The sequence below is a fragment of the Cervus canadensis genome, chromosome 17 (assembly GCF_019320065.1).
Source record: "Cervus canadensis isolate Bull #8, Minnesota chromosome 17, ASM1932006v1, whole genome shotgun sequence".
NCBI classification, from domain to species: Eukaryota; Metazoa; Chordata; class Mammalia; order Artiodactyla; family Cervidae; genus Cervus; species Cervus canadensis.
The window spans coordinates 41,202,760-41,225,790 of record NC_057402.1 but is presented as its reverse complement, the minus strand read 5'-3'; the positions used below and the strand labels follow the sequence as shown (position 1 = coordinate 41,225,790).

Genomic DNA, 23,031 nt, shown 5'->3' with positions numbered 1-23,031 from the left:
AGGTCTCCTCTGGGTTCTTGCAGCCAGTTGAGGGTCTCCCTGCCTGGTTGTTATGTGAGATGCTGGCCCTGAGGAAGGTGTACAGAGCCTGTGGTCCCCTCTTTGAGGCATTCTCTGTAGAGGGAGCTGCCAGCTTCTCCTTTGTCCGAGAGGTTCCATCCCCTCCGTGTTAGCCACCCAGGGATCTGATTATCTCACCACAAAGGTCACCCTGCTTTGTCCACATCCAGCCATCCAGAGCTCTTGGGTCAGCTGGGGCCTTCGGGTTATTCTGGGCATCTCTTCCAAGTTCACCTCTTCAGGAAACTTTGAGCTCCTCTCTCCTACCCTACCTCCACCCTCCCATGGGAACTCAGGGGATTGTTCCGGGATCTTGGTCTAACCATCCCACGTGGTCATTTCCAATCCGACTTGGCTCAGGATACTCAAATGAGGCTCTTTCCTCCCAGCATTTCAGGCTGAACGTGGGACCCAGGTCTCTGTGTTATGTCTTATCCCCAATATGTACTATCTGTGTGTCTTGGTGCCAACCACAAAGGGGCAGAAGTGAGGCGTTCCTCTGCAGCCACGTGTTCTTTGAAACTCATCCTCCCTTCAGTTGGGCAGACTTTCATCTTCTCTCAAATAAGAAAGTAGCCTCTCTTATATCATCAAGAGTTTTGCCCAAATCTGTGGGTTTATGGTATAAATGTTGTGCTCTGTATCCTCCAGGCCTTGCTCTTTGTAATCCAAGCCAAGCTTTCATCATTGAAGAAACAAACAAAATACACACAAATTCAAATGTGTCAGTGTCCTATTGCTGCGGTAACAAATTGCTACAAAATGAGTAGCTTAAAACAATACATAGTGGGACTTCCCTGGTGGTCCAGTGGTTGAGACTCTGCCTGCCAATGCAGGAGACATGGGTTCGATCCCTGCTCCGGGAAGATCCCATGTGCCACAGGGTAACTAAGCCCATGTACCCCAGCTACTGAGCACGTGCTCTAGAGACTGTGAGCCGTAACTACTGAAGCCTGCATGCCCTAGAGCCCATGCTCTACAATAAGAGAAGCCACTTCAGTGAGAAGCCTGAGCACTGCAACTAGAGAGTAGCCCTTGCTCATTGCAACTAGAGAAAGCTCATGTGCAGCAGTGAAGACCCAGCACAGCCATAAATAAATAAATTTATTTAAAAATACCAAAACAATCTTAGAGTGCTGGAAGTCAAAAGTCCAAATTGGGTCTCCATGGGCTAGAATGAAAAGTGTTGGCAGAGTTAGCATTCTTATCTGGGCACTGGAGGGGAGAATCCTTTCCCCTGCTTTTGCTGGCTCCTGGAGGCTGTCTCCATCCTCGGCTTATGGCCCCTGTCTGCATCATCAAAGACAGCAGTATCGCTTCTTCAAGACTCTAACTCTGACCTCCTCTTCTGCCTCCCTCTCCCACTTTTAAAGACACTTCTGGCTTTATTGGGCCCACCTGGGCCATCCAGGATAATCCCTTTATTTTATTTTAATTGGAATATAGTTGCTTTACATTGTGCTAGTTTCTGCTGTACCACAAAGTGAATCACCTGTATGTGTTTGTACATATGTACATCTTCTCCCTCTTGAGCCTCCCTCCCACACTGTCCATCCCACCCCTCTAGGTCATCACAGAGCACTGAGCTGAGCTCCCTGTGTTATCTTTTTACACGTGGTCATGTGTAAAGGTCAATGCTACTCTCTCAGTTTGTCCCACTATTTTAAAGTCAGCTGATTAGCAACCTTAATCCCCTCTTGCATGTAACATAACATGTTCACAGGTCCCTGAAAATAGCATGTGGACATCTTTGGAGGGGCCACTCTTCTACCTACTAATCAAATAATAATTCCTTTGTCAAAGGCTTAATTCATATGATCAAAACCTATGACCTTCAGAAGTATAGTCTTTGTTACTGATTTAACAAAATTTACTTTGGAGTCCCAAAGCCAGTGATTTGACTTAATTTTTTTTTTTTAATTTAGAAATGTTTCTATCATCCTATAAGTGTTATGAATTGAAAGCTATTGCTATTCTCTGACTTTGAGAATAACCTAATGGATATTGGAAAACTTAATGGATACTGGGAAGCCCACAAAGAAAAATAAAAATCCCTCTTTTTTTTTTTTTTTGGCCATGCCTTGACATGTGTGATCTTAGTTCTTCAATCAGGATGGAATCTGTGGCCCTTGCAGTGGGAGTAGAGGGTCTTAACCACTGAACCACCAGGGACATCCACCCCAAATCCCTCAATTTTAGTTCTCCAAATTTAATTTTGCTTTGTGCATATGGATCACACTACACACTCTGTGTTTGTTACCTGATTTAATTCGCTTAGTGATGTAATACATTTCTGACAATGTTATTGTTGTTTAGTCACTCAGTTGTGTCTGACTCTTTTTCGAGCCCATGGACTGTAGCCCACCAGGCTCCTCTGTCCATGGAATTCTTCAGGCAAGAATACTAGAGTGGGATGCCATCTTCTTCTCCAGGGGATCTTACTGACCCAGGGATCAAACCCAACTCTCCTGCCACTAGCAGGTGGGTTCATTACCCCTGAGCCACCAGAAAAGCTCTCCTATAACAATAAATCTTTATTACATCATTTTAATTTCTGCGAGTATTCCCCTGTCTGGCTGGCTTCCCATTGTTGATGCACCTGGGAACCACCAGAATGCAAGGCCAGGGTCTGGCCCTCGTGGCTCTTTGTGCATAGAGTACCTGCGGTGTGGCCTGGGCAGTCAGTTGGTTACTATGTGCAAGGTAGAGCAGGCAGCAGGAAGTGCCAGCTCTGGATCCCAACCCTCATCCTGGGAGAAGGATGAACCTCAGGGAGCTGTTCTGACTCCAGGTGTTGACAGCAGAGGTTTTTAAAATTTTTTCCCCCTGGCACCCTGTAGCACTGCCCAGAGAAATGATTATTTGAGGGAGGTGGGAGGTGGGGAGGTGGGGGAAAGGTGGAGTGGTCACAGGGACCTGGAGGTGGTTTAATTGAGTGATGGTGATTCAAGACTCTGAACAGTGGTGCTGAGTGAAGTTAGACAGAGAAGAAGGAATATTGCTTGACATCCCTTATGGGCAGAATCTTTAAAAAGGGGTGATAAGATTGAACTTATTTACAAAACAGACTCACAGACTTAGAGAAGGATCTTATGGTTGCCAGAGGGAAGGATATGGGGAAGGGATAGTTAGGGAGTTTGGGATGGGCAAGTACCCAACTGCTATATTTAAAATGGATAACCAACAAGGATCTACTGTATAGCATGGGGAACTCTGCTCAAGGTTATACGGCAGCCTGGACAGGAGGGGAGTTTGGGGGAGAATGGATACATGTATATGTATGGCTGAGTCCCTTTGCTGTCCACCTGAGACTATCACAGCATTGTTAATCGGCTGTGCCCCAATACAAAATTTAAAAAGTTTTATTTAAAAAAGGCTATGAATGGGGACTTCCCTGGTGGTCCAGTGGCTAAGACTCTGCACTCCCAAGGCAGGGGGCCCAGGTTTGATCCCTGGTCAGGGAACTAGATTCCTCATGCAACTAAGACCCGGTGCAGCCAAATAAATAAATAAATATTTTTTAAAAGGCTATGAATGGGGGGAGTGACATCGGTCAGGAGGCCAGAGGCATCCATGGCAGGGGCCCATCCCTGGAAGACCTGGGCCACTTGGCAGGTGACAGGTAACCCAGGAGCTGACTCAGGGTCTGTCACTCCTGCTTCCCTGGCGGCTTTTTCTCTATCAAACATAGCAGGCTTTTCCTTGAGTCTGCTGTCACATTGCCATGTCCTGAAAACCATCACATTCTTCCCCAGCTTTCAGCCCCAACTCTTTGCCCACTTACTGTATATTCTTTTGGTCTTTCTGGTGGGGGGAATCCAAGGATTTCTTTAACCCAGCAATCAAATCGGTCATTTAAAATAATAGTATGCCGTGTCCAAGTCTAAAAATAGATCCTTCAGGGTATGGGAAGGCTAACAAGGGGAAGTTGGGCAGAGAACACTGCGAAAGTTTCGGAGCCCAGTTCCCCAGGGCTTGTGTCCACTTTTCTTTCATCCCTCCTCCTCTTGACAAGGGCGGGAGTCAGGGCGCCTTCTGTTTGTCTTGATTCAAGTCAGCCTCCACCTTCCCCCGAGCCCAACTGCCCTTCGCAGGACACAGACTGCATTCACCCCGCCTCACTCCGCCCCAGCCCCGCGCAAATTTTATGAAAGCCGTTTTCACTGGGATTCAACAGGCGCTGTGTGTGTGTGTGGCGTGTGTGAAGGAGAACATGAATCACTTCGACTTTGGGTGAGGACTGGAGGTGTCGTGTTTGTCCCTTGCAATGACATGAACACACCAGAACTCATTAAAAAGAAAAAAAAAAAAGAAAAGATTGAGGGTGGGAAGTGGGGGGGAACTGACTCCAGCCCTTGGGATGATCTGAAAAGTTCAGCACGTTTTCCATACATTAGACCTCACAGAGCATCGTGTTCTGCCCGCTCGCAACGGACTCCCAGTCCAAGGGAAAGTTTGAGGTTTTACATTTCTGTTTGTGGTACAGGAAAAGGCTTGTGATCTGAGGGCTTGATTCAGTGAAATTACATCGCTTTCTACACATTCGCTTCACAAGGAGGGCAGGAGTTGGAAGCGACTGTTTTGAGACGTTAAAGATTTGCTGGCAGAGGGAAAGGGATTTTTTTTTCCTCCCTCCCTGCCGGCGGGGGAAAAACAGTTCTAACGAGGAGTTACTTTGTAATTTTAACTCCCATTCAAATACTCCCAGCCCTAGAAGCTGCTGTTGATCCCCCAAGACTTCTTGATCCGGACCCAAAGGGACCAGTCACGGCTCTCCCACATCCTCAGAGCCCCCCGACATGAGTTTGCAGAAGAGGGTCTTCCCACGAAAGGAGAATGGTGAGTGGGGCTGAATCACGGGGAGGTGGAGAGGGAGGGTTTGACTTTTTCTTTCTGACACTCTCCCAGAGGGGAGGAAGCACAGAAAAGCATCGTTCTGGTTATACTGTGCTGTATTTGTGTGCGTGCGCGTGTGTGGGGCAGTCCCTCCCTGTCTGTCTGCGTTGTCCTCGCGGAAGCTGGTTGAGTCCTCACTAGGCTGCTTGTCAGAAGGGTGAAGGGTGGGCTTTATTGCAGAACCCCCCAAAGGGGATGAGAGAAAGCCTTGGCTAGGGCAGCCGGTTTCTACCTGCCCTTCCTTCCTCTGTGAGGGGTCCTGCCAACTTTCAGGGACAAGGGCGTCGATGTCTAAATGTCCAAGGTTGTCAGGGTCCCCACGGCTGTGCTCAGCTTCTGACAGGATGCAGAACAGGAGGGGGCGCTGCTCTGCATCTGCGCGAAACAGGAGAGCAGGTCTCTGGAGCAGGGACCCCCTCTGAGCCTTCTCGGATCTAAGTGCTGGGAGGGGCGCCAGGTCCTCGGGCCAGACTCCCTGCCTTGCTGCAGGTACAGCCTCTGCAATGGGTCAGATGGTTTCTTATAACAACCTCCTCCTTTCACTCCGGAAACATAAACAAACAGGCATCAGGGGAAAGGATTTTAACCCCTCAGCCCAGCTTTTAAAGTCAACACTGGCAAAGCTTCAGCTCTGTTGTAACTTTGGCAGAAGAGAATAAACACGTGGTTTTCTTTTAAAAAAGAGAGAGAAGCAAGTCAAAGGCACATTTCTGACTTTTCTAGCTCCAGGAGGAAGATACAGCCGAGAGGCTGGAACCCTGAGATCCATTTGGTTAGGTTCCATTAAAGCGTCTCTGACTTCAGAAGAAAGGCAGTGCAGCATAGGGACCAAGACCCTAGGGCTGCAGGGTCTGGCTGCTGAGATGGAGCCTTAGCTCTGAGATGAATGGGCTAGTTGGTTTGGGGGAAGGTAATTAACCTCTCGGGGCTTCCCTGTTGGCTCAGTGCTAAAGAATCTGCTTGCCTGTACAGGAGACACGGGTTTGATCTCCCTGGTTTGGGAAGATCCCCTGGAGGAGGGCATGACTACCCACTCCAGTATTCTTGCCTGGAGAATCCCATGGACAGAGGAACCTGGCAGGCTACAGTCCACAGGGTTGCAAAGAGTCGGACACGACTGAACCAATAACCCTTCACCCCACCACCAATTTTCTATTTGTCAATCTACAGAGAGTGCAGTTGCTTTCTCAGACACTTGGAATTCATTCTCAACAGATTATTTAGCACAGTCTCTGCTTCAGGCACTGTGCTGGGCTCTGAGGACCTACTGGGAAACTGGAGATAAAATATCACACACACACATCAATAGGATGACAAGAGGATTCATCACTATGAGAGGCTCTCGCTGGGGAATTGGCTTAGTCTGGTGGTCAGGGTGGGCCTCCCTAAGAAGGCACCAGTTGAGCTGTGTATGGAGCTTTGGGAGTTAGGTTGGGTGCAGAGGTAGAGAAGGAATGAGAAATGAACTGTCTCAGATCTTATGAGCTTAACATTGCCTCTGTGAGCTTTGTAAACATCTGTCCATCAAGTCTGTTTTCCTCACAGCATCTTTCAAAAAATCATCCTGGTGGGACTTCCCTGTTGGTCCAGTGCCTGAGTATCTGCCTTGCAATGCAGGGGACACGGGTTCAATGCCTGGTCTGGGAAGATCCCACATTCCTTGGGGCAACTAAGCCCTCAAGCCACAGCAAAAGACCCTGCATGCTTCAACTAAGACTGAGGCAGTCAAATAAAATTTTAAAAAAGTTTTAAAAAGCATCCTGGTGACTTGTCAGCACAGGGAAAAAAGAGGTTTTGCTGGTGGGGCCAGGCCTCAAGAGCCCTTCTCTCTGTGTGTCAGCCCGTTCTCTCTCTTCCCCACATCTGCTGGCCAACCCTGGAGGGTGCCTCTTGGAAATCTCTCTGTAAATACCAGCACCTCCCTCCACCTGGGGGCTTTCAGCACAGGCACTGATTTAGGACCCTGATGGGCATGGACTCACTGGATCTTCCCCTGCATCCCTATGAGGTGATGTGTGCATTAGTCACTCAGTCGTGTCTGACTTTCTGCGACCCCATGGACTGTAGCCCACCAGATTCCTTTGTCCATGGAATTCTCCAGGCAAGAATTCTGGAGTGCGTTGCCATACCCTTCTCCAGGGGATCTTCCCGACCCAGGGATCGAACCCAGGTCTCCCATATTGCAGGCTGATTCTTTACAGTCTGAGCCACTGGGGAAAGCCTTGTCTTTATTGTAAGGTGAGCAGAAATGGGGCCTGGGGAGCTTATCCAAATGGTGAGCAGAAGGACTGAGGTTTGAACCCAGGCAGCTCTGTTTCGTGCTAAAGCGTGACTTCTTAACATGTGGTTGAAAAATAACTACAGCAATCCTTAGACACATAACAGACCAATTGCCATGCTGATGTTTCTACTTGGCGTTAGGCTTCTCAGTTCCTGTGACGTTATTGGAACCATCACCATTATGGCCTCAGAAAACCACATCAGGGACACAATTGATTTCATACCTACCCCAGATATCAACTTAGCTTGCTTTCAATTGTGTTCTTTCCAAAATATTATTATCAAAAATGTTCAAACATATAGGAAAGGGGAAAGAATTGTAGTCAACAAGCATATACCCACTATTTGATTCTACAAGCAACAATTTTTTGCCTTGTTACGTGACTATCCATCCCACCAATCCTCTATCCACCACCCATGCATCCATCTTATTTTTAAAAATTTTTTAAATCTATTCATTTATTTTGACTGCACTGGGTCGTTGCTGCTGTGCACAGGCCTTCTCTAGTTGCGGTGAGTGGGGGCTACTCTCTAATTGTGCACAGGCTTCTTCTTGCAGTGGCTTCTCTTGTTGCAGAGCACGGACTCTAGGGCACATGGGCTCAGTAGTTGTGAACGGGCTTAGTTGCCCATCTGTACGTGGGATCTTCCAGACCAGGGATGGAACTCATGTCCCCTGCCTTGCAAGGTGGATTCTTAACCACTGGACCACCAGGAAAGTTCCCAACTTTTGTTTTTAATACATTTCCAAATAAGTTTCAGGCACCCCTACCCTTCACTTCTAAACACTTCAGCATGTATATAATGAAAACAAGCTCAGTATTTGGTGACTATTCTTCTTTCAGGTAAAGTTTGCACACAGTGAAATGTAGGTACCATTCTATTAATTTTGAAAAAGAGATACATCTGACAAACTTAGCTTGTTAGGAACATTATTCTCACCCCAGAAGGCTCTCCCATGTCCTTCCTCAGTTGCTTTCAGTTTTTACTAATATTAATAATAAACTATGTGTCACTAGATATAAAGACCTAATTTAATAAAATACAGGGAGAGTTGGACCATAAAGAAGGCTGAGCACCGAAGAACTGATGCTTTAGAATTGTGTTGCTGAGAAGACTCTTGAGAGTCCCTTGGACTTCAAAGAGAGATCAGTCAATCCTAAAACAAATCAACCCTGAATATTCCTTGGAAGGACTGATGTTGAAGCTGAAGCTCTAATACTTTGGCCACCTGATGCGATGAGCTGACTCATTAGAAAAGACCCTGATGCTGGGAAAGATTGGGGGTGGGAGGAGAAGAGGACTACAGAGGATGAGATGGTTGGATGCATCACCGATTCAATGGACATGGGTTTGAGCAAACTCCAGGAGATAGTGAAGGGCAGGGAAGCCTGGTGCGCTGCTGTCCTTGGAGTGGCAGAGGCAGACACCACTGAGAGACTGAACAAAGCAATAAAGTACAGCACTGCTTCATCCTTTGCTGGCCTTACGGGCAGAGCCCTTGGTGGGAAAAGCATCCAGCTCTACTGGGTGGACCTCACAGTGAGTTCAAGTGCAGATTTTGCCTGGGGTTTGGGGAGAAGGGAGCAGCATCAAGCAGATGGTTTTGGGGGGCAGAGGAGAAGCAGGTACAGATAATGGTGCAGGCTGGGTGTAGGGTTGGAGTAGGGCTCCGGGGTCTGACAGCAAGGTTAGGAATAGGCCAGGATGGAGGAGACAGAGCAGATGCCCTTCATGGGAACTGGACGCTTGGGTGGCAAAGAGAACCATGTCAAGGCTCTGTATATACTCATGTGTCCCAGGGCCTCACCTGGGGTCCCCTCGGAGGGTCCCCTCCCCAAGCTTTTTTCATAGGAGATGCCCTGTATCCTGTTGCAGACCAGGCTGGTCTAGGAATTGGAGCCAGTGCGAGCATCTGTCCCTGGGAAGATAACACGGAAGCAGCCAGAATGGGTATCACGCAGTGTAGAGCATATACATTTCAACATGTGAATGGCTGAGATGGTATGAGATGAAAACGGACTTCTGGCTCCTGCACCCTGCCTTCTGTCCTGGTCGAGGATGGCATCTAGGGTACCATAGGTGAAGTGCCGCCGGAGGAAGGCAACACTGATGCTTCTTGGAACAGCACCACACGTCAGGCAGTGAGAACCTTCTTACTGAAATCTTTTTTGAAAATTGATTTTTATTTACTATGGCTGTGCTGGGTATTCACTGCTGTGCAGACTTTTCTGTAGTTGCAGTGAGTGGAGGCCTCTAGTCATCGCAGTGCGAGGGCTTCTCATTGTGGTGGCTTCTCTTGTGGAGCATGGGCTCCAGACGCACAGGCTCTAGACACACAATTTCAATAGTTGCAGTGATTGGGCTCGGTAGTTGTGATGCATGGGCTTAGTTGCTCCATGGCATGTGGGATCCTCTTGGACCAAGGATTGAACCCGTGTCTTCTGCATTGGATGTGGGTTCTTTTTTCTTTTTTTTAGTTTTTTTTTTTTTGAAATATTTATTTTTAATGGAAGGATAATTGCTTTACAGTATTATGTTGGTTTCTGCCAAACATCAACATGAATCAGCCATGGGTATACGTATGTCCGGTCCCTCTTGAAACACCCTCCCACCTCCCTCCCCACCCCACCCCTCTAGGTTGTTACTGAGCCCCCGTTTGAGTTCTCTGAGTCATACAACAAATTCGCATTGGCTCTCTGTTTTACATATGGTAATATATGTTTCCACGAGAGTCCCTTGGACAGCAAGGAGATCCAACCAGTCCATCCTAAAGGAGATCTATTCTGAGTATTCATTGGAAGGACTGATGCTGAAGCTGAAACTCCAATACTTTGGCCACCTGATGCGAAGAACTGACTCATTTGAAAAGACCCTGATGCTGGGAAAGATTGAAGGTGGGAGGAGAAGGGGACGATGGAGGATGAGATGGTTGGATGGCATCACCGACTCAATGGACATGAGTTTGAGTAGGCTCCAGGAGCTGGTGATGGACAGGGAGGCCTGGCGTGCTGCAGTCCATGGGGTCCCAAAGAGTTGGACACGAATGAGGACTGAACTGAATTGAACTGAGTGTATGTTTCCATTTTACTCTCCATACATCCCACTCTCTCCTCCTTCCACCGCCCCCGCCCCACCTCGTGTTCCTAAGTCTGTTCTCTATGTCTGTGTCTCCATTGCTGCTGGCAGGTGGATTCTTTACCACCGAGCCACCAGGGAAGCCCTTGAAAGGCTTATAATAACACATTTTATAAAAGAGATAGCTGAAGCTCAGAAGAGGGCATGGCTTATCCCAGGTCGCACAGCCAGTCAGCAACAACCTGAGAATAAGAGTTCAGGTCTCTGAACTCCTGGATCATGGTGGACTTTTCCCGCCATACCCTTCCTATGACTGGAGGGTACATACACATACCTGGGCATGCAGTTAGTTATATCTGTCTGTCTCTGTCTCTATTATATCTGACCTATGCATATATCTGTCTATGCATCTGACCACAGAGACCCTTCTCTCCCTCCTTCCTCCTGCTTTTTTTTCCTGTTTTTTTTTTTTTTTGCTTTTCTCGTTCCTTCCTCCAACAGCTATTTAACATCCAGGGACTGTGCAGGGCTACAGAGAGAGAGAGAGAGAGAAGACACAGTCCCTGGCATCAGGGATCTCACAGTAAATGGATAAGACCTTGATGAGAGAGCTTTGAAATGACAGAAGAGCAGTGCCTAATTCCATTGGTGAATTGGGATGGAGGTGTCATGGAAGACTTCCTGGAGGAGGTGGCTCTGAGCCAAACATGAGAGCCGGCTGGGAAGCAGGGGCTCTGTGAGTTAGAAAAGGGCAGCATGTGCGTGTGCTGAGGTGCGGAAGTGGGAGAAGGCATGAAGCCTCCGGAGGAGCTTCAAGCCTGGGGGAGATGAGCCTGTGACCTCGGGCAGGAATTGAACATTTTTACTTATTGAGTCAGTCATGTCATGACAATAACAAATTAAGAAAAGAAAGCAGGGATTTCTTCATCTTTAAAAACGTTGCTTTCTGAAGCAAGTCAGGAAGTGGCTTTCCTGCGATAACTGTGTGGGCAGGAGGACTGCAGGAGGGGGCCTGACTGTTCCCTCCCATCCCGGCTCGCCCCTTGTCCTGTCTGAACACATACTGAACAGAGCCGCCGGGCCCCTGGCTCGGAGAGCTCCAGCATCCTATAAGAGCCAGAAAAGATGAGGGACTCGACTATCTCTGCACCCTTATAAGAGGCAAGACCCCAGACTGAACACATGGTCCCTGCCTAAATCTTGTGGAATGGAAACATCCCCCACCTCCATCCTGTCCTGGGAGTGTCAGTCATTCATGAAAACCTGGCCTTTTCTTGTGGCCGGGTGGAGGGCAAGCAAGCACACCGTGTGCAAACCTTCCTGATCAGGGCCTTGAAAAAGCACCACCCAAACACCAGCCTTTCCCTCTCTCTTTGGTGCTTAACCCTTTCTCAACCTCCAACCCCTGTGCCTGGGCTGCCGGGCTGGGTAGGAATTTCCAGATTGCTCAACTCCGCCTGGTTTATTTATTCAGTGTTTATTCCAAGGGCCAGAATGGCCTGGACTTTGTCGTCAGATAACCTTGGGCTCAAACACTGGCTCTGTGCCTTGGGAAAGCCTGTTACCAGCTGGTGCCTCCTCTTTCTCCCTTCCTCATCCAGAAAATAGGAATAACGAATAGCACCAACCCTATAAGTTAATTGTGGAGATGGATACTGTGTCGATGGTACTTAGTAGGGTGGCTCAGAGCAAGTGCTTTGCGAATGACAGTCGTTGCTATTATTATTATTTTTGGCTGCACCACACAGCATATAGGATCTTAGTTCCCTGAACAGGGATCAAACTCATGCCCCCTGCAGTGGAAGCTCAGAGTCATAACCACTGGACTGATAGGGAAGTCCCAGTTGTTACTGTTTTAACCAGTCAAGCTTCTGTACCTCCAAGTGTTCTTCAACCTGTAGCTGTGAATTAAACCAAGTGACTGCTTGTCCAATCCAAAGGGCCACTGATGCTCTCAGAAATAAGCTCTCTTCTCTTGGAGAGAACTTGCTCACTCTTTTCTCATCTGTGGCCTTGAGAAACTAGGAGAGAGGGTTGAATAGGTTAAGTTCCATCTAAACCTGAGCATAGTCACCTATATTAGATTAAGAAAATGTCTTCCAGAACTCCCTGTAGACTCTAAAATACAAACAAATGTAGATGCCCATTACATGGCATTCGTCATTTATTTGTTCATTCAGTTTGGGGTTGATTCACTCAGTAAGTGTTTACTGAGCTCCTCTGGACCAGCCATGCCCTAGGGCTGCAGACCCCGCAGTGAACAAATCTGATGAATTCCTCCTGTCTGGGGCGTTTGCACTCTAAACGGGACATAGAGATACAAACCACAGACCAAATAGACTACAGGACACCTTCAGATGGTGACGAGTTCTATGAAGAAAGTGAAGGAGATATACCACATCTTTTTCTATCCATTCCTCTGTCGATGGACATCTAGGTTGCTCCCATGTCTTGGCTATTGTAAACAGTGCGGCTATGAACATTGAGGTGCAAGTGTCTTTTCTGAATCATGGTTTTCTCTGGGTTTATGCCCACAAGTGGGATTGCTAGGTCATATGGTAGTTCTATTTTTAGTTTTATAAGGAATTTCTGCACTCTTCTCCATAGTGGCTGTACCATCTTACATTCTCACCAACAATGTAGGAGAGTTCCCTTTTCTCCACACCCTCTCCAGCATTTATTGTTTGTAGATTTCTTTTTTTTAAATTATGGCCATTTTGATGGGAGTGAGGTGATAGCTCATTGCAGTTTTAATTGTATTTCCCTAATAATTAGTGGTGTTGAGCATCTCTTCATGTGTTTGTTGGCCCTCGCGGTAGGAGTTTTTAATTCCATTTGGCAGCTGAGTGAACCAAGGCTGAGACATGACCGACATCCCACAGTAGGAGCTGGCCAAGCTTGGTGTGTGGTTCAGGGGCCCCTACCTCTCACCCACGTGGGGCTCTCCAGCTGCATCCTCCCAGCTTTCTTCAGGCACCAGCTCACCTTTGGGAGTGTCGGAAGCAGAGGGGAGGATCTCCTTTTCCTGGAAGAGTCCCAGGTGGCACGGATGTCTACACCAGGAGAGAAACCGCACTGTGTCAGTGAAGGTCTGGGCCAGAATGAATTCATCTGCTGAGAGTGAGCAGAAGAAGCAGGACCTGGATTCAGAAACAAGGACAAGGTGTGGGAGGGAGGCTGTAGGGCCCGCAGAGACTATGGGGTCTGGAAGGGTCAGGCTGGCCTCCTGGGCTGCCAGATCACCCCCAGTCTTTCTCTGCCAGTGAAGCAGCCTTGGTGGTCTACCCCCGGGATTGAGCCCTGACTGCATCACAGGCGTGAGCAGAGCAGGCGACACTGACCAAGGTTCCCTGCACTTTATACACTTTTATTTATTTTTGGCGGTGCTGGGTCTTCATTGCTGCACAGGCTTTCTCCAGTTGTGATGAGCAGGGGCTCCTCTCTAGTTGTGGTGCTTGGGCTTCTCGTTGCGGTGGCTTCTCTTGTTGTGGAGCACAGGCACTAGGGCGCACGGGCTTCACTAGTTGCTGCTCCCAGACTCTAGAGCACAGGCTCAGCCGTTGTAGCGCTTAGTTGCTCCGTGGCATGGGAGATCTTCCCAATCCAGGGATCAAACCAGCGTCTCCTGCATTGCAGGCGGATTCTTTACCACTGAGCCACCAGGGAAGCCCTCCCTGCACTTGAGAAGTTACTCCACTGCACCCCAGACCCAGCCCTGCCATGTGGAACTGCCCCCCACACCCGTTGACAAAGGCAGCTTTGTCTCCACGGCGCCTCCCTTGTGACCGCGGGCCCCTGTCCCAGCGATGGCCAGATTTCCAAAGCCTTGCATGGCATTCCGGGGGCTTCCCACGGATTGCACCTACACCCTCATTAAAGCCCCCAGCCAGCCCTAAAACATTTGGTGGTGAGCGTCAGAAAGCATTCCGTTTGTTAGAAGAGAGGGTCACACAAAAGTCCCAGCCTGGTCCATACAAACAGCTCATAGAGGCCGTGCTTAAGACAAAAGTGTGGGATGGTCTTTAAGGGGCAGACGGGTTAAATGTCACCCTTAGATCAGGCTCTCCAGGGGCACATGTGGGGGAAAAGCACTCTGCCCACGTGATGAGAATCCCAGTAGGACACACAGAAGTGCCTTGTCCACTGATGCTGTGGTTCTCAACTCGCTCTACGTAAGTGAAGTCCCTGGTTCCTGAACTCGTGTCTGTGTGCTCAGTCATGGCTGACTGTTTGTGACCCTGTGGACTGCAGCCCGCCAGGCTCCTCTGTCTATGGGATTCTCCAGGCAAGAATACTGGAGTGGTTTGCCATTTCCTTCTCCAGGGGATCTTCCCAATGCAGGGATCCAGCTTGTGTCTCCTGCATTGGCAGATGGATTCTTTACCACTGAGCCATCTGGGAAACTCCCTTGAACTTGAGCAGGCACCAGATGATCCTGGAGGGCTTGTAAAAATGGAGTGCCAGGCCAGGCCCCATGCTCAGAGATTCTGATTCTGGAGGACAAGGTGCAGCTTAAGAATTGGTATTTCTAGAAGAATCTTCCATGGGTTCAAACTTGTTACATAACTTATTTTTTCCATTGTTTTCCCAGAGGCATCCCTACTGATGCCCACAACTGACTTGGGGACCAGACAGGCTCCCAAAAGCCAGTTTCTTTCTCTCTCTCTCTTTTTTTAAAATATGCATTTGACTGTACCATGCCTTAGGGCTTCCCAGGCAGTGCTAGTGGTAAAGAACCTGCCTGCTAATGCAGGAGACACAAGAGACATGGGTTTGATCCCTGGGTCGGGAAGAATTCCATGAACAGAGGAACCTGGCAGTCTATAGTCCATGGAATCGCAAACAGTTGGACACAACTGAAGCAACTTAGCATGCATACATGCACAACATCTTCATTGTGCCATGCAAACTCTTAGCTGTGGTATGTGGGATCTAGTTCTCCAACCAGGGATTGAATCTAGGCCCCCTGCAGTGGGAGCATGGAGTCTTACCCTCTGGACCACCAGGGAAGTCCCAATACAATGCCATGAAGAGAGCCAGGGATTAGGGGTTGGGTGAATCTTGATTAGACACCTGGCTTGACATCTTGCTAGCTACATGGCCTCTGGGAAGTCACTGGATTTTGCTGAACCAGTAATAGGCTATGACCCTGGGTGCCCAGGTCTGGCACTTAGTAGGTGCTCAAGGAATTTCTGTGCAGTGACTTTTCATCTGTAAAATGAATGTAGTGATATTAAAAGATCCATGGCAGAAAGGTGTGAGCTGACCTTATGCCAGGCTCTCTGAGACACTGGGTCATGTTCATAACCTTCCTGCCCTCCCAGTCACTTCTGGGTTACCCAGGGAAGGCAGGGGTTGCCTGGGACCACAAGGAGGCGCCTCGCCGGGTTCTGGGCTTCTGGGTGGCACTGGCCTCCTGCCTGTTCTCTGCCAGTCCAGCAGATGGTGGACTTTGTTCTGAGTCCGAGCTTCCCGGCGCTGGCAGCCCGGCCCTTTTGGACCAAGACTCTTCCCACGGAGAAGTCAGATGGCTCAGGTCGGGAGTCTCTGAGCTGGCCAATGACAGTTTGGCCACATTCGCCCAGAGTCACCTGTCCAGAGCAGGTGCTGAGAACGGTGTCAGATCTCAGGATCTGATTCAGAGAGCAGCCTCTGGGTAAGAAAGGAGCGTCCATTTCTCATTTCTTGCTGCCTCTGACCCCAGCCTCAGCCCTGGCTCTCCCGGGATAAATGATGCCGTGGTCCCGGCTGGGCAGTTGGAGAGGGAAGCCAAGGAGGGCACAGCCCCAGGGGCTGTTAGCAGAGAGGTAGGTGGGCCTGGGAGAGAAAATGTCCCTCGAGCAGCAGTTCTGACCAGGAGGCGGTTCACAGAGGCAGGAGGCTGACTTCTCTGACCTGCATGGGGGCGGGGCGTGGTTGCTGGATCTTGGTTTCCTATTTGGCAGCTGTGCTGGGGTTGGGCAGGAACAGAAGCCGGTAACTGGGGTGGGACTCGTGGACCACCTTTGCAGAGTGAGGGGAGGAGGAAGCCATCTGGGAGGTCAGATGTGTTGCGGGCAGTCGTTTGTCCTCACTTTGCAGCCCCGGGAGCTACTGGTTCGGGGATTTCTACCTTAACAGCCAAGACCTCATCTTGGGGCCGGAGATGTGCAAAGAGGTAGGAGGAAGGGTTGAGAGGAGGGGGTGGAGGCAGCCCAAAGGAGACTTCCCCTGCTGCCTGCCAAGCTTCCTCTCCCTGAGATGGGCACGGTGCATGGACAGCTCTGACACTGGCCTTGGGAAGGCTGTCAGTCACTGCACTTGCTCTAGATGAGGGTCCACTTGCTTTGGACTAATTCCGTGTGGTTTCACTCACACAGTTGGGTTGGTGCTTGTTGGTTGATGAATGTGCTTGCTCTGTTGTCAGAGGACTCAGCAGATTGCTTGCTCCCTATGGACACAAGGAAACATCCACTTCCTTCTCATGCCAGGTTCAATCCTCCCATTTCTGGCTGAGCCCTTTGAAGGCTGCACCTTTGTCCCAAGAGCCCAGCACCAAGCCTTCCCCATTTCCCCAAGCAGCCCTTGGTTCAGGTTGCTGAGAAGGACAGGATGGCTCCATTCCTTGGCTCCATTCCTTTCCTCTCTTCCGTTCGCTCTCCTTTTAAAAGTGATTTACTTATTTTTGGTTGTACAGGGTCTTCGTTGCTGTGTGCAGGCTTTCTCTAGTTGAGGCAAGTGGGGGCTACTCTTTAGTAGTGATGCAAAGGCTTCTCCTTGCGATGACTTCTCTTGTTGCAGAGCACAGGCTCTAGGGCTCAGGCTCAGTAGTTGTGGCACACTGGTGTAGTTGCCCCATGGCATGTGCAATCTTCCGGGACCAGGGAATGAACCCTTGTCCCCTGCATTGGCAGACAGAGTCTTAACCATTTGACCACCAGAGAAGTCCCTTCTGTTCTCTTTTATGTCCCCAAGTTAAGTGGCAGTCAACTTGTATGACCACAGTTGAGGGCACCTCCTGTATTCCAAACATGATGAGGGCGTGAGCTATCAGGGTGGGCCAGCCCCCTCCTCGAAGCCAGAGATATTCATTTATCCACCCCACTGGTGTTTATTATGGTTTCCAGTGGACAGAAAGAATTACCTCGGCTTGGAAAATGGCATCCAGGTGGTGGTGATTGACGGGAGGCCCAGGCAGGTGCTGAACCACACCGGCTTCAGGAAGGCCGTCCTGCAGGGCATCCCCTGGCAGCTCTTCAATTACATGGTGACCATCCCCGACAAGTGAGTCTGGCCGAGGCCCCCTCCCTGTCTCTGGGGCCTGCATCACAGTCCAGGCTGAGGAAGCTTAGGGAAACTTCACGCACTGCCAATGGCTTCCTAGGTGGCTCAGCGGGTAAAGAATCTGGCTGCCAATGCAGGAGACGTTGGTTCGATCCCTGGGTTGGGAAGATTCCCTGGAGAAGGAAATGGCAACCTACTCCAGTATTCTTTCCTGGAGAATCCCATGGACAGAGGAGCACGGCGGGCTACAGTCCCTGGGATCACAAAGAGTTGAACTTGAGCTAGTGACTAAATCACCACCATAAAAATTTATTTGTAAGTAATTAGAAGCAGAATCATTCAGACTGAAGGCAGGCCAGAAGTTTGAGACCTGCCTTCTTGCCGAACTCCCTGTTTCTCTTTCTGGGCCCCATTTGGGGCTCTAGGATTTGGAGGTGAAGAGAAGAGGGTGCACTTTGAAATGAAGTCCTCTCATCAGCAGGATCAGATCTTCATTCCTTCACCATGGCTGCATGCATCCCTGAACTGGCCATCTGGCCCTTCCCCACTGTTCACAGCCCCAGACTCAGGTGTCGCCCAGAAATCTGCTCTGATCTGAATATGGAGGGTCTTTTACAGCTCTGTGACTTTGCATGTCGTTCCATCTGCTGGAGATGCTCACTCCCAAATCTCCTTTCTTTCCACACATGGAAAACCCTCATTCAGCTTTCAAGCCTCAGCTCATGGGCTGATTCCTTGGTGATACCACACATAAAGTTACTTCAGACTGTGGCACTTGATTCAAACCTTTATTATCAAACTTTCTGCACCAAGAATATTACCCAGGTACACATCTGTCTTCTCCAGCTGGCTGGAAAGGACCATGTCTTCATCCTTTACATCATCATTGCCTGGCACATGATGAATCTCAGAAAATAGTTGTTGCAGAAATGAATGAACAATATCTACATGTCTGTTCTTGGCGCCTTCATCTTTAGTCCTGCCCTGCAACTAGGTTCACCCATTTTTCTAGCTTCCACATATACGCATTAATATATGATACGTTTCTCTCTTTCTGACTTACTTCATTCGCCGAGTGAAGTATCCATATCTCTACAAACGACCCAATTTTGTCCCTGTAGAAAACAAAAGTGTGGACACAGGGGCGGGGGGGGGGAGGCGTGGCTGTGAGTAGGATGAATTGGGAGATTGAGTTTGACATGTATACACTACCATGTGTAAAATAGATAGTTAGCGGGAAGCTGCTCTATGGCACAGGGAGGGGTGTGTGTACATGTGACTGATTCAGTCTGCTGTACCGCAGAAACTAACACAGCATTGTAAGGCAACCATATCCCAGTAAAAAAATCTTAAAAGATAAAAATTGAATGAACATTATCATCATGACAACAACCTTAACTCTGACAATAGCACCTTATTATGTGCACTGTCCATTTGGGCTGGCAACCCGTTTTAATATAGAAGATGTTTTTGATACTGAGACCCAAATCAGTGAGAATAACAACATGCTTGTGTATGCAGGGAGGAAAATACCCCATGAGGCAAGATAAACTAAGAGCTTGGAGTTTGGTTAGGAAGGCAGCCTGAAATGAGGAATTTACTTCAAGTTCTTCTTTTGGATCCCAGTTTAAATAAGAACAAATATATGTTGGTGTTGTAAGCTCAGCAAGTTGTGGCAGAAAGATGGAGAGGTCTGCATGAAAGAGTGTAGAACAGACAGGGTGTTGGGGTGGCTTGTGGGGGAGGGAGCAGGGTGCCTGGGTGGGAGGGTGGAGCCCACTGGGAGCTGCTGTGTTGGCCACACTTGGAGATGATGGAGGAGAGTGTGTGCATTGGGTGGGAGCAACTGGTAATGCTGCTGGTGGCTCTGTGCAGTGCCCCAGACACTGAGGACCACCCGGGGGGATCCCACCAGTCCTGCTTCTGGCTGAGACTAGGCATGCACATCTAGGCTAGAAATGCTTCTGGGTAGACAGCTGCAGCAGCGAGGACAAGGCTGCCCTGCCTGGTGGATGGAAGGTGCCTCCACCAGCCTGCCCCAGACACGCTCTCCAGATGAGGCACAAGCTCTCTCCCTGCTGATCCTAGCAGCTCTCATCCAATGAGAGTCAACCTGAGCCCCTTCCTCAGGCTCCCATCTGCATGAGAAAGATGTGAGCAATCTGAGCAGAATTTCAATGTCTGTGAAAGTGTTAGTCACTCAGCCACGTCTGACTCTTTGTGACACCCATGAACTGTAGCCTACCAGGCTCCTCTGTCCATGGGATTCTCCAGGCAAGAATACTGGAGCGTATTGCCGTGTCCGCCTCCAGGGGATCTTCCTGACCCAGGGATTGAACTCGCGTCTCTTATGTTTTCTGCATTGGCAGACAGGTTCTTTACCACTAGCATCACCTGGGAAGCCCAGGTGCATAGCAGAGGGACTCAGTCATACATACACATGTATCCATTCTCCCCCAAACTCGCCTTCCATCCAGGCCACCACATAACATTGAGCAGAGTTCCTTGTGCTAAACAGTAGGTCCTTGTTAGTTATCCGTTTAATTATAGCAGTGTATCACATCATTGTTAATCAGCTATACTCCAATATAAAATAAAAGTTGGAAAAAAAGCAAACAGTAAAAGCATGTGTGTGTGTTGAGAGAAATAGAGAATAATATGAAAGAGATGATACATAATCTTTTAGCAAAACCCAAACCTCAACCAATCACTGTACACATACATATTTGGGCCACAAAAGGAGGCTAACTTTAAGTTAATCTCAATCATTGACTGTTCTCAACAGGATTTTGAAATAATATCAATACAAGTGATAAAAATAATTTTGAAAGAGATAATACATAATGTCCCCCAAACCTCTAAACGGAGAGGTTGGTATCAGGAGGAAGTGAGAGGTTTCCCTGAATGTGTAGGAAGAGGCATCAGATAGTGTCTTTCTTTGAATGGATGAAGAGGGAACATCTACACTCAAACATCACTTTCAAAAATTCTTTACGGAGCCGTCAATAATACAAAAATAAAACGTAAAGCCTCTGATTGATTAAGGACAGGATAGAATGAATGGTTACCTGAAAAGCAAGAAAAGGAGACAGTAAGAAGCTACAGAAAGACCAAACCAAAACAGATGGGAAGGAAGATGTCTCAATTAAGATATAAGATACAAGGTTGTCCATTAAATGTGTATAAGATATATAAAACATAGTATCAAATACAAGGTTTATATTTAAAAAAGAAGTCTCCCAGATTCAGCTTGAAAAAGGGAAACTAAAGTATTGAAAGAGGGCTTCCCTGGCGGTCCAGTGATTAAGAACCCAACTTGCAGTGCAAGGGACGTGGGTTCGATCCCTAGTCTTTGTTGCACAGAGCAACTACTGAGCCTGTGCTCTAGAGCCGGGAACCTGCACATACGGAGCCCATGTGCCCCATGTGCCCTAGAACCTGTACTCCACACAAGAGAAGCCACCACAGCTAGAGAGTAGTCCCAATCGCTCCAACTAGAAAAAGCCCAAGTGTGGCAATGAAGACCCAGTGCAGCCAAAAATAAACAGAAATATTAAAACCTTGCATTTAAAAAAAAGGAAAGAAATTCTCTCTCACTCCAAATTATACCCCACTTGTAAGAGATACATTTAAAATGAAATCATATGAGGTCAAAAATAAAGTGATGGGTAAAACCCATGCAAAGGCAGATTAAAAGAAAGTGGGGTAACAATGTTAATTCTGTCAGACAAAAGCTGAGGCAACAATTACAAGAAATTTTCACAGAATGATAAAAGAAGAGTGCACCATGGAGATATGAAAATTGAGAACTTTATGGTATACTCTTCTATCATTTTGTAAAAATTTCTTCTACTAGAGACATTGAAATATGTAAAGCAAAATTTTTGGAAATGTCTTACAGATATGGTACCAGATTTCAATGAACACCACTCTAAGCTTTTACAGATTAGACAAAAATATAATTAGTTGATGACTTATAAGATGGAATATATACATATTTTAATATCACATTTGAGTACATCCCTATCGGAAACTCCAAACAGAATAATCATTCTTTTCAAATGGGCACTGAACATTTAAAACATTTAGCTACAACAAATTCTGGCTCATAAAATAAGCCTCAATAAATTCCAACAAATAAAAAGTGTCCAGGACACATCCTGTGGCCACGATGCAATGAAACTGGAATTTTCTAATAAAAAAATTACAAGAACAACAAGGTTAAATCTTGGAAACTTAACCACAAGAAACTAACAATAACAACAACAGTCTTCTAAAAATCTGGGTTTAAATTGGAAATCAAAGCTGCAGTTACAGGCCATTTCTAAAATAACAACAATTAGATCATCATGTTTTAAAATCCATGGGTTGTGGCCAAAGGGTCATTCAGAGGAAAATTTCTAGCTTTTTATAATAATGGTTATGCTGACAGTGGTGGCTATAGTAACTGTACTAGCCAACCAACTGTGCTAAGGGATTTACAGCTGGTATTTCAATTTACTATCTGTAGCCCACCAGGCTCCTCTGTCCATGAGATTCTCCAAGCAAGAATACTGGAGTGGGTTGCCATTTCCTTCTGCAGGGGATCTTCCTGACCCAGAGATCAAGCCTGGGTCTCCTGCTTTGCAGATGGTTTCTTCACCCTCTGAGCTACAAGAGAAGCCCTATTTTAAATTAGTAAACTATTTCAGACCCAGGCCTCAGGAGTGAAAGTGCAGAATCCTAACCACTGGACCTCCAGGGAATTCCCCCAATTCCTTTTTTAATAATAACCTAAGACAGCAGAAAGTGAGATGAAGGGTCATTTCTTTTTGCTTTGTCTGCTTTTTTTTAAAAGAATTTTTAATTAATTAATTTTTGACTGTGCTGGGTCTTCATTGCTGCTCGAAGGCTTTCTCAAGTTGCAGTGAACAGAGACTGCTCTTCATTGCTGTGGCCTCTCGTTTCAGAGCATAGATTCTAGGCACTCACGCCTCAGTAGCTGCAGCACTAGGGCTCAATAGTTGTGGCAACATGGGCTTAGTTGCTCGGAGGCACGTGGGATCTTCCCAGACCAGCAATCAAACCTCTGTCCCCTGCATTGGCAGGCAAATTCTTATTCACTGTGCCACTAGGGAAGTCCACCATTTCTTTTTGTGAGCACAGATATAATGATCCTAAACAAAATATTAGCAAACTAAATTCATTTCTCTATGAGAAAAATTGGGGTCCAGAAGGATCATAATATTAGAGGCTCAGTCTTAAAAAAGCCAGTGATATGTTTCTTCACACTGAGAACTCAGAAGAATGATACACAACATGGCTGAGGAGCTAAAAAAACATTTAACAGGCAACACCATTCTTGGAGAAAATACTTCCCAAATTGCAATTAGTAATTTGGATGATTTCTTTAATGTAATAAAAATAACTTTATCTCAACATAGCCATCAATATTCTATTCAACTGTGAAAGGCT

At 47.6% G+C, this 23,031-nt stretch overlaps 1 protein-coding gene and 1 non-coding gene across 5 annotated transcripts in view; both read left to right on the top strand.

The window, feature by feature from the left end:
• The first annotated feature begins 3,451 nt into the window (after window positions 1–3,451).
• On the top strand, window positions 3,452–3,524 carry TRNAG-CCC. Its single transcript has one exon. It is a non-coding gene; the product is annotated as a tRNA-Gly (tRNA).
• Window positions 3,525–4,195: 671 nt separating this feature from the next.
• Window positions 4,196–23,031, top strand: part of IL16 (interleukin 16) — a 112,549-nt gene continuing 93,713 nt past the window's right edge. The window contains exon 1 of one of the 4 annotated variants that reach the window (XM_043489438.1): window positions 4,196–4,899. In XM_043489438.1, the coding sequence (XP_043345373.1) occupies window positions 4,860–4,899 (40 nt within the window). In that variant the 5' untranslated portion in view covers window positions 4,196–4,859. Of the gene's footprint in view, window positions 4,900–15,381; window positions 16,122–23,031 lie in introns of those variants that run through there. The other 3 variants (XM_043489437.1, XM_043489440.1, XM_043489439.1) reach the window with 3 other exon arrangements.